The following is a 12,210-nucleotide window of genomic DNA, read 5'->3' on the forward strand; positions in this document are numbered from 1 at the left end:
ACGTCAGACATATTCCAGTTGATGGATATTCTACAAAATATCTGGTCAAAATCCCTGAAAACTGTCAAGGTCCCCTTTTTTAACAAGTTTATTTTTTAACAAGGAAAACGTAAGAAACTGTTACAGTCAAGAGGAGCCTAAGTGACATACAACTAAATGCAAGAAGGAATCCTGGGTGAGGCTCCAGAACAGAAAAAGGCCATTAAGGATGAACTAAGAAAATCTGAATAAAGTATGATTTTAGTAGATAATAATGTATAGATATTATATCATTAATTGTGACAAATATATCATACTCATGTAAGGTATTAATAATAGGGGAAACTTGTGTGAGGTATATAAGAACTCAACTTTCTGTGAATCTAGATCTATTTTAAAATAAAATCTTATTAAAATTGAAAAAATAAAAAAAAAGGAAATCTGACTAAAAGGAGTCCATTGAGAGTGGCCTGAAAATTGCCCTATCTAGGATCTGGGAGAGAGAGGAGGTCCTTGCGTCGTGTCTGTCATCTTGGGCTACCTGCCTGTCCATCTGTCAGGCTGTCCGTCTGCTGTGGGAACTGTCAGGTCTCCACGGCAGTCCCTTGACCAGCCTCTGAGTGAATCATGCCCAGGCACTGCCTGGACAGGGTAAGCAGAAAAAGCAGGCAGAAGGGTCCAGCGTGAATCAGCTCACAGGCCCTGCTTTTCCTCAGACACCAGAAAAGGAGTGCCCCATCCAGTCTTCCTAGCAGCCTCTGACATGGGTTCTGACTTGCCCTAAGGAGAAACTTTCACGACCCTCCTTCCCATTCTTCACCTTACAGCCCGGAGACCAGCACTGTGGGGTGTGGCCTCTGACATCTGTAGTCAAGGGGAGAGGGTCTGGATATGGAATTTATATGCCAGGTGTAAGCCAAAATTAATTTTAGACTGTAATAAAGAGTAAAAATCATTTATTTCAGTAAAAACAAGCTGCAGCTCGGGAGGCACAGATTTAGGTAGCCACCTAAATTGTGCTCTACCAAGACCAAGGAGAAGCAGCCTTTATAATGAAAGTTCCCACCCAGGTTCCAAATTAGATCTATTTTATGTAAATGAGATATCCAAATTTGTGCACTTCTTATTGGTCCAAAGCTCGCAGTCCTGATTGTTCGACGTTACGTGTCCTGGTTAGCCGTTATGGAGCAGTGCTGATTGTCGGGGTAAAGGAGCAGGGCATAGTGTGGGAAGCCGAGAGTTCAGTCTGAGATTCTTGCCCATGTGCAGAGTATGTGAGAAGCCCCAGTCAGTAAATGGACACTAGGCTCTTATGATTTATAAAATCTGAGCCCTCGTTTGACCATGGAGAGTCCATCTCAGCAGATAAATTGTAAGGTATTAATAACCTTCTCAGGGTTCACATCAGATGAATCTTTCTCTTCAGGGTCCACATTTTATTGCAGCATTTGAGGAGGGAATTAAAGAAAGATGCTTGGGGATTCACTTCACAGCAAATAAGCAGCTTCAAATTCAATACTAGCCTTCCTAGAAACCCTTTCTGCCTTATTGCCACTGGCGTCTTAGTGACCCATGACTCTGGTCCCTCTCCTTTCTGTCTGCCGTACTTCTCTTGCTTCTCCCCTGACATCCAAGAGGGAAAAAGAAGACACAACCAGGCCTCTTCCAGTCTCCAGCAAAGCAGCCCTTCTCCTTCAGCAACTTAGCCCTTGCTGAACATATATCTTGGGTCTCACTCACCTTCTCTCCCAATCTCCCAAGCAGCTTATCCAGTCATTTACACACAAACACACACACACACACACACACACACACACACACACACACATATTCCTCCAAGAGGAATTCTGATGCCAGTTCTTAAAATAATGAATTTTTCATTTCCTTACATATATGAAAATACAAAATGATTGTCCTACTTGGAAGGGATTAGTGTCTAATAGGGCCACCCTCAATACAACGAAACATGTTAAAAGGTACACAATCAAGGTTCAGAACTAAACGAGAGAAGTCCGTGGATGTACCTGTCATCCTTTGGGACACTTTTCCCATCTGGGTACGAGGGAATTTGTGGAGACTATAAATAACTGTGAGTTCTCCGCATACAACCTGCTCAACATTCTCCAGCCCCAACAACCTATGGCCTATGAGGCACTTTGTATCCTAGGCTCTGTCAGAGGAGGGCCGAGCAGCCAGGGCAGCACCACTCTGCACTAAAAAGAATGCTTTATTGGTTCCAGAACCCTCATGGCAGCACATTCAACCAGTACCCTCTGCCCACACTTTCAGATAGTGATCTCTTCATAGCAGGATGCATGCTAGTGCTACCTGTCAGGGATGCTGGAAAAGGGCTCTGGCATTGAACAAGTGAGCGGACAAGAGAACATCTAAAGTGCTGAATCAAATATCTAAATTCTGAACGTTTTAAAGAGTACGCGTGAGATGGGTAGAGACAGCAAAGCACACCTTTATTGTGAGCTGACACGCTTGTAGTCTCCTCATGCTTGTCTTCCTGTGGCATCAAAGTCCACTTGTATTAGCTCTCGGGCACTCACGTATCCCCTGCCTCATGCATAACCAGAACCAGACCCTGGGCTGCCTGGCTTCCAGAGCAGATGCCCTAGCCGCCCGGAGAGTTCCAAGGTACAGAGCAGAGGACGGCCAGTTTGGCAGATGAGCATGTAAGTGTATAGTCATCTTGGTGATTGTGCTGCAGGTAGGAATGGCAGGGGAGAGAGCTGTCCAGGAAACAGCTCTGTCTAGAACCTGCCATCTACTCAGGCACAGGCTGGAACGGCAGAGCAGGATTATAGAAAAAGGAGAAAGAACGGATAGGGATGAGAGGAGAGTAGCTGGCTCTTGGTCCTGGGGTCATGTACTGCCAGCCCTATTCACATCCTCAAACATGGGACTCTCAGCCAAGACAAAATCCTGTTAGATATGCGTGCACACAAACACTCATACCTCAATCTCATTGTTTTCTAGCCTCAACAATTCTGTGATCTGACAGGTTGTGCCAACCCGACTACTCCATTTATATCTCTTATTTTCTAATGAGAAGAGCCATGGCCTCATGACAATTTGACGGCTTTTATTGCTGACCCATCATTAATTGGACACTTACCAAGTATCAGGTATTTGGAATACCAAGGAAGAAGTACAGTGAAAAAGAATACACAGAGAAATAATCCCCAGTAGGAATTACAGTATAGGTATTTCCCAAGTGCTCTACAAGCCCAGAGGATTCGTAGAGGAGGTGAACAGGTAGAGAAGGGAAAGAGGGCAGAGGCAGCTGTGTGAAAGCAAACATGGAGGCATGGGCATCCCTGAGGTATGCAGTTGGCCCCACAGGTACTCCCTTCTTTCTTTCCCCTCCCTTGTCTCTGCCTACTAAAATGTATCTCAATCTCCACACAGCTGGTTTAAATGATTTACACCTTCCTTTTGGTATGTATTGTTTCAACACTTCAGAAAGGAGACTGATTTGGACTGTGGAGGAATCTATAACCATCGAGGCGGAATTCCCAGAATACAAAATGGCTCTAGGGACTGATGACAACTTTGTAAAAATTAAATTTGCGTAATGATAATGTTATGTAAATAGGGTGAGATTTTTAGTTTAAAGGGATTCTTTGGTATTTTTCTGTGTGTCTAGCTCGAGATATGCACACACGTATGCACACACATACGTATCTGTGTATAGACACGTATACATACACATGCACACACACACACATTTAATGGGAGAGTAGCACCTTAAAGGCTGCAGGATTAGAGGGCTTTGCACTTAACTGACAGCCATTAATGTTTGATGAGGTAGAGCAGATCTCCGCTGTGCCCATCCTGCTTTTTTTTTATCATTGACCATTGCTCTCAGAAGTTAATATTTGAACATGGCCATAAAGAGTTGACAGGTGCTGACCTATGGCCAACATTGAAGGGGGAAGAGCCTCCTATAAATCAGCCCACACTACACTGTCCTGCCAGCAGAGCTATAGAACAACTGTGGAGAGAACCTCATCGCCACCATGAACTTCTCCGGCAAGTACCAGGTGCAAAGCCAGGAAAACTTTGAGGCATTCATGAAGGCAATCGGTGAGTGCTGGGCTGGATGCCAAGGCTGGGGGTCAAGGCGATGAGAGTCTGGCCCTACAGGAGGTGGCTAGTCACCAAAGTGGGCTCGATGTTGGGATGGGAGAAGAGGTTCACGCTGTACACAGACCGGGGGCAGGTTATGCACATTGGTTTTGCAGTCACTTGAAGTTACTCCATAGGCAAGTGGAAAGAGCACTGAACTGAGTGCTCTTCGGGGTCTTTGATTTGGATTGAAACCATCTCTGCTGGTACCTCATTGTGTGACCCTGTTCATTCGTTCATTCATGTATTCATTCATTCTTCTAACAAACATTGATTCAAGTCAAACCACATTCTGAGCACTGTGCTGCACAGATACCAAGGAAACAGATAACAATGAGCCACATTTCTCCAAGGGCACAGTTTAGAGAGAGAGAAAAAGAAAAAAACAAATGTAGTAAGGGCTCTCCTAAGTACTGTACTGAGTGCTAACTCAGTGCGAGGCACTGTGATAAGCCCTCAAAATGCAATATCCCATTGAATCCGCAATAAAGAACTTTGAGTTAGGTACTATTAATTTTCCCATTCTACAGTAAAAGCAACGGAGGCTTAGAAGAGTTAAGTAATCTTGACCACCAAGGTAACTCATGTAGGAAGTGCCTCAGGATTTGAAACAGGTGCTGGTTCCTAGAGACCCCTCTTTAATGCCCTGTGCCTCCCAGAGAATTGTACAGTAGGATGTGGTGCTCATGGGAGGGCATGGAGGGCAGCTTGATGGTGGTGAAGGTGAGCAGACAGATGTCCACGAAGGGCCTGGAAAAGGGGATTTTGCTCCAGATCAAGGGAGCCTTGTGAGCAAAGGAGTGAGACAAGGAATAGTGCCAAGAAGGAGAAGGGAGGGAAAGACAGCAAAGGCAGAGAGAGCAGGACCTTCAGGGCCAGCAGAGAGCTTGGATCTTACCTCCTCCTGAAGGGCAAGTCATGTCACCTCTCTGTCTCCCATCCCTCACCTGTGCAGCAGGACCCTCCACTCCCACTGTCAACAAACGTGGTTTTGTGAACCTCAATTCATATAACACCATAGATGTGCTCTGAAATTTGTAAAGCTCCTATCCATCTTCCTCTAGAGCCTAGACAGAAGAGGTCAAGGTAGGGCTAGATGGACAGACATTTGCCAGGACAGTCCCAGTGTGTGCATGTTTGTCCTGGCATAATTATTAATAGCTCTTCCTGTCATTCCCAAGAGTGACCTGGCTTGGAAGATAAACTGTATTGGTCAACCTGGGAGTAGAGGATGAAATGCTTGTACTCAGAGAGCAAAGCCTCTGGGTGTTAGAGGAGGAGAAGTGAGGAAGGAGAGAGAGCAAGAACCAGAGTCCTCACCAGGGAAGAGGTTCTTCAGGCCAGAGGAGTGTCTTTTATGAACCAACAGGCAAGACAGTGGACAGGGCAGGGCAGGCCAAGTCAGGCCACTGATTTTTTCTGTCTGAGGTCAAAGCTCACACTGCCCACAGGCTCCAATACATGCCTGTGGCCTCCAGGGAGATGCTGCATGTCCCTCTCCCCCTCCATACCACAAAGTTTCTCTCGTGACCACTGCCTTGCAACTGCCATGTCTGCCCATCTCTAAACCTCAGATGCTTTCCATCAGGTCTGCCTGACGACCTCATCCAGAAGGGCAAGGACATCAAGGGCGTGTCAGAAATTGTGCAGAATGGGAAGCACTTCAAGCTCACCATCACCACTGGGTCCAAAATTATCCAAAACGAGTTCACCTTGGGAGAGGAATGTGAGCTGGAGATCATGACTGGGGAGAAGGTCAAGGTAGGAAATGCCCCTCAAGCCACACTCTGCTTCTGGAATTTTCCCTGGAGCCTGGTCACAGGGCTTCCTTCCTCAAGGCTCCCACCTCACAATTCCCACCATGGATACCCTATCTCTGAATTCACTTCTGGGGTGAGAGGCAGATAGACAAAGACAGCTCTTAGGGAAGAAGTGCTTAGAGAAAACGCTCCCATTCTCCCAGGTCTGTCCAGGGGTGCTCTGGCCCAAGAATCTGAGCTCTCCTAAAATGGAGGATATGGAGGAACCAGGCACAGAGCAGGAGTCTAAGTCTCAGGTTTTCTCAGGCCTAACAGTGGGCAAGTGGGCATCAGTGAGAGACCCTTAACAGAGTCCTGAGGTCATTCTTGAGTCCAAAGTAAACTGGCTTTTGCTGGGCCTAGAGCTGGTGGTCATGGGAAGTGGCTTCCTGGAGGAGGTGCTGGCAATACCAGACCACCAGGGCCCCAGGCAGACACTCAGACCAAGCCTTCAGGGGTGGTCACTGAACCCCTGGCCTCAGCCACCTCATCTGTAAAATGGACATCATCACCCTTCGCAAACTGAGGGCAGGGCAACATCACTTCTGCTGGGCTGTGGTTCAAGTGTGTGTGACCACTGTGTGTGGGTTGTGTGAGTGGTCAGCATACCGTGGCAGGGAGATCCAGTCACTGGCGTTACTGTCACCAGGAGCCTCTCTTCCCTCCTATTTTTTTCTTTTTTACTTACTAAATCATCAGTTTATTATAAAAGGATATAACTCAGACACAACCAGATGGAAGGGGTATATAGGGCAAGGTATGTGGAAAAGGGTTCAGAGCTTCCATCCCTTCCAGCATTCCACTCTACCCAGATCTCCATGTGTTCACCAATCTGGAAGTTCTCTCCTCTTTCTCCCTTAGAAACTCCACATACCCCAGTACAGCCAACACCACTGAGCAGCCCTTTGCTCCTCCCCCACCCAGACACCTCTGTGCACTGGGCTCAGCACGTTGGTCTTTTTACCTCTTCTGATCCCTCTTTATGTCTGCTTCTCCAGATATAGCACTACAGGTCAGGAAATCTGTGATAAATTTTAGGAGGGAAATTCTTTTGACATGCCCATAGTAAGGGGAAGACCATCATGGGTTTTACCCCAGGCCTTTTCCAATTGTCCATTTTGGAGTTAAATTTGTAACCTGGGCTAGTGTCTTCTGCTCCCAGCTGGGTTTCTGTTACCTCTTCCTGAATGCATAAAGCTTGAAAAGGATACATCAATAGGAAAGATAAACATACCAGAAGGAATAATGCATACCAAAGCAAAATGTGTTTTCTCCCCACTGGTCAGTATTTTAAATTTTGCTCCCTCCATTAACTTAGAGAATTGAAATTTTACTCAATTTTACTTTAGTGTTTGCATTTGCGCCACTTACATATCTTATGCTGATTTCTAAATCACATACCATGTATTAGAAGTCTGACAAAAGAAGTCCTGACATTTTCTTTAGTTCTTAAATGCACCTCACTTCTAGTTAGAGCCAGAGAGCTGGGGGGTTGGCCTTATATAAATGAGTGGTTTGGTTGTAAGCAGAGACCCATGCAGTGGAGCGATTCTCATTGGCAAGGGTTTTGCTCCCTGCCCAGACCCTTCTTGACTGGCCATCTCTTCTATCCCCTGCAGGCAGTGGTTCAGATGGAAGGTGACAATAAACTGGTGACAAGTTTCAAAGGCATCAAGTCCACCACCGAACTCAACGGAGACATAATCACCAATGTAAGTTGGTGCTCTGAGCTTGCGGCTTCCAGTGCCTGAGGGGAGAAGAAAGGTGAAGAGGGAGGAGCAGCCTTCCCCTCCACCTTTCCTGTTGTCAATCTCTGCTACCACTTACTGAGGACCCATTATGTACCAGACAGTTTACACACATTATCTCTAATCTTTCCAACAATCCTAAGTGTCCTAATGGGGAAAATGAGGCAACAGCCAGGGAATGGCAGAGGTAGGGTTCCTCTGAATGGAGTCTGCTTCACGGGGCTACCATCGACAGTTGTACACTGCACAACCTTACGGAGAGCCACTCCCGTTGTAGACAGTTTAGATTTGTGCACTTATTATAATTTTGCAATGCCTGCCAGTAAGGAGTATTGTTCTAACAAAACCAGGGCAGTGCATCAGGGTGCCTTTCCAACAGATAGAAGAACTGTATCTTGAGGAAGGGGCACTCTTTCCTAATTCACCTAAGACTCCACATGTGCTGGTAGCAGCCCCAGCTGAGGCTTCCCCAACTCTTCTAGGTTCCTTCGGGCTATCTGTCCCTCCACCACCACTTTCCTCATCATGGTTGACCACTGCAACCACCCCCATTTTCTTCTCTCCTTATTACCATCCCCTTCCTTCACCAAACCCAAATAGGATGGGGCAGGAAAGGGTCGTGCAGAGCTACCAGCTGTCTCCACTGAGACGTAGCCACAAGACACACTCACACCCTAGAGAGCAGAAATCCATTTCTTCCCTTCCGTGGGCCTCTGACTCATGGAATAACTCTTCCCATTGACGCAGAACCCTCATGCAAGGAAGGCATTGTTGGGCCAAAAGGTGGGCTCTTTCATTGCTTTTTCTATTTTATGATGCTACAGTAATTGTCAGCCATAAACCTTCTCTTCTGCCTCAGCACTAACCAAGAAGCCATAAAGACCTCCATATGCCCTGTAAGCCCAGGGCACTCAATAAATGTTTTTGCCCTTTTGGCATTTATAAGAGGAATCATATACATGGCCATCGTATGGCAGCTTATAAATCTGGAACACTCCAGCTGTGTGTGCCATAGCATCCTTGGGGCCTGTCTGTCACTTATGTCCTGTCCCTGATTCAGTGCAGTGTTTCTCCATCAGTTATGTTCCCCTGGCTCTTTCTTGGCCCCAGGTTGTGTTTTAGGGAGTAACAAAAGGTAGAATGTTGCCCAATGGGTCTATCATCACCCACTTTCAGTGGAAAAAATTCCTCAACTAGGGAGAGTGTGGGAATTAACCATGACACATGTGGTCCCCAGGCCTGACCCCAGCACATTCACAACAGAGCAGGGAGGCACGAGCAGGGGAGCAAAAGATAATCTGTCCTTGTCCTGACCAATGTCCAATAATGTTCTCCATCTTCTCTAATCTTCTTATCTCCTGCAAGGGAGGCAGGATGAGGTATTTAATAGAAAGGTTGACCTGTCCAAGGTCATCCAGCTAATGAGTTGTAGAACCAGAGTTCAAACCTAGATGTTTCCATTCCATTCCATTCCATTGCTGCTGAAGCTAAGGAATTCCTTTTTAACTCTTATGACATTACCCCACGTCATTTCCACAATCTTGTTCAAGGAAATCAGTGGAAGGGAGGGGCAGGGTGAGAAAGGAATATGCCTCAAAAACTCAAACACTGATGAACCTAATAAATCCAATGTTTTTATATGCTTCACAGCTTTGGGAAGAAAATTATGCTCTACCTACTATGTTCCAGGCCTAAGTGTTTCCACATACATGTTTCTTTGCTAGTCAAAGTGTGTTTGGTACATATTAGGCACGTAATGGGACTTTGAGAAATGGGATTGGACTAGACTGCTTTGGATGGTCTTCCTCTAACAGCCATTGATGTAGAAAGGAATTCAGGAAGAGGCAGGACAACTCTCCACGTAAGGAAGTAAACTGACAAAGACTTGGCATGGGATTTTAGAAAAAATTACCAACTCTTTCTTTGGTCCTATAAAAAACAGAGGAATCTTTGGGTTGTTTCATATGTTAGTATATTTAGGACGATTTTGATGACTTAATTATCTTTTACAATTCAACATCAGATTAACATCGCACGATTTCTTTTTTTACTTTCAGACCATGACATTGGGTAACATTGTCTTCAAGAGAGTCAGCAAGAAAATTTAGACAAGTCGGCATTTCATATACTTTTACTGTGTAAAATTAATGTAATAAAGTAAACTATGTTTTTAAAAAAATGTCTTTTCTTCTTGATGGGCTTTCACTGATGGGGCTATTGGTATCAGGAAGCATTGATCACCTATATTTTCATAAACTTTAATAATCTGCATGTTCCATCCTAATTGGGTCAGGTCTGAAGCAGACCCCAGGCCTCCCCCTCAAATGACCCTACAAGGAATATGAAATATGGTTGGATCTGTAGAACAGCCTTGGAATGACCTTTCCTAGGAGTTAGAGCAAGAAGGTATGCGGTGTGCTGGCCCTAAGGGTGGCTCTCCATGAGGACAGAGAGCAGGACTGCTGGGCAGACAAAAGAGGCCTATGCCCATGAGTGTGGCCACAGTGGTCCCACCCACCAGCGGGCATGAACAAAAAGAGCAGGCACTGACCCACCAAATGAACAATTCTCCATCCTAGGAGAGGGCTGAGTGAGGAGCTTAGCCAGAAGTAGACAGAGGAAGCTTCATGCCATGAGCAGAGGCAGAATGAGAGAGAAGAATGATTTCTCTGAACAGTACTTTGCACCAGGCTCTGGTGGTTGTTACACGTTAAGTTGCATTTCCCCAAAATTCACATGTTGACGTCCTAACCCCCCAGTTCCTCAGAATGTGCCCTTATTTCAAAATAGGGCCAATGCAGATGTAACTAGTTAAAGTGAGGTCATACGGGAGTCGGGTGGTCCCCTAATCCAAAATGGCTGACATCCCTATTAAAAGGAGAAATTTGGACACAGAGACACCCACACAAGGAGTACACCATGTGAAGAATGGAGTTACGCCACCACAAGCCACGTAACTACCAGAAGCTAGGAGAGGGGCCTGGAACAAATCCTTCCTTTCAGAGGGATCATGGCTCTGCCATCACCTTGCTCTCAGACCTCTACCCTCCAGACTGTAAGCTATAAATTTCTATTGTTTAAGCCACCCAGTCTGATATTTTGTTATGGCAGCCCTAGCAAACTAATATAGTGTTCATTCCCCATCTCCAAAGAGCTGCCAAGCTCTGACATTTCTACCTTCATCATACCTTTCAGCTCCCAGAACTGTGCCCAGCTCACAGAAAGCTCTCAACAAAGATGCTCTTTTAGAAAAACCCAGTTTTCCTCCTTTACTTTCACACAGAACACTTCATTCTGACATTTCTGATCATCAAATGTGTGGGATTATTTCCCCATACCAAGCAATTTTAGGACACTGATAGTGACAGTTTAAGGGTCCAGGCCTGTGAGACTGCCACCCTCTCACATACTTCAGGTTCCAAACACAAGTCATCGGTCCCCAGTTTCCCCACAACCTTTGTCCAATTTGGCTACAAATTGCAGGTTCCTTTGACTTCCTCCCCTTTGGATCTGATTATTGCTAGAACAGTTTACAGAACTCAGGGAAATGCTCATGTTTATCAGTTTATTAAAGAATGTAATAAAAGATACAGATGAACAGCCAGATTAAGAAATATATGGGGTGAGGTCTGGGAGGGTCCCAAACACAGGAGCTTCTTTCTGTCCCTATGGAATTGGGCTGCATCAGGAATCCTCCCAGTACATGAATGTGTTCACCAACCTGGAAGCTCGCTAAACCCTATACTATTGGGATTTTTATGGAAGGTGCCTCACGTAGGCATGATCAATTATTAACTCCATTTCCAGCCCCTTTTTCCTCTCTGAAGAAGTGGGGGGTGTGGCTGAAAAATCCCACACTTATTTTAAAATAGTGTCATTGCAGATGTAACTAGTTAAAATGACGTCATACTGAAGTAGGCTAATCCCCTAATCCAATATGGCTGTTTTTTCTTATGGCTTAGTCTTTCTGGTGACCAGCCACCAACGAGGAGCCACGCAAAGTCACCTCATTAGAACAAAAGATGCTCTTAGTGTTCTTATCACTTAGGAATTTACAAGGACTTTAGGAGCCTTGGGTCAGGGACTAAGGACGATGACCAAATATATATATTTATTATAAATCACAATATCACAAATGCCTTAATAAATGAATGAGTCCATCACATTTCCCCCTCTTCTCTTTCAACTTCTGGAGTTGAAACCCAATTATTTGTTACTTAGATTGTCTCACAGACCACCTAGGGCATCTCCCTGCCTCTCTCTCTCTCACCTGCAAGCCTCCACCCTTTAAGTCATCTCCCTTATAAACAGTGCTGATCATGCTTCCTAGTTCATTGCCTAGCACATTACAGTCAAACTCCTAAATGTGCATTCAAGTCTCTATATCATGGGTTAGTCAACGTTTTCTGTAAAAAGCTAGACAGTAAATATTTACAGCTTTATGGGCCATCCAGTCTCTGTCACAACTCCTCAATTCTGCTGTTGTAGCACAGATACAGCCACAGACAATACACAAATAGGCATAGTTATGTTCCAATCAAATTTTA

At 45.3% G+C, this 12,210-nt stretch overlaps 1 protein-coding gene across 1 annotated transcript; it reads left to right on the top strand.

The window, feature by feature from the left end:
- Positions 1-4,007: 4,007 nt before the first annotated feature.
- Positions 4,008-9,771, top strand: FABP1 (fatty acid binding protein 1; the record flags this gene model as incomplete). The annotated part of the gene is made up of 4 exons (XM_081068389.1): positions 4,008-4,074; positions 5,705-5,877; positions 7,535-7,627; positions 9,721-9,771. 4 exons carry the CDS (start codon positions 4,008-4,010, stop codon positions 9,769-9,771), a joined length of 384 nt encoding a protein of 127 aa, XP_080924515.1.
- Positions 9,772-12,210: the final 2,439 nt, after the last annotated feature.

Source organism: Rhinolophus hipposideros (assembly GCF_964194185.1).
Source record: "Rhinolophus hipposideros genome assembly, chromosome: 12".
NCBI classification, from domain to species: domain Eukaryota; kingdom Metazoa; phylum Chordata; class Mammalia; order Chiroptera; family Rhinolophidae; genus Rhinolophus; species Rhinolophus hipposideros.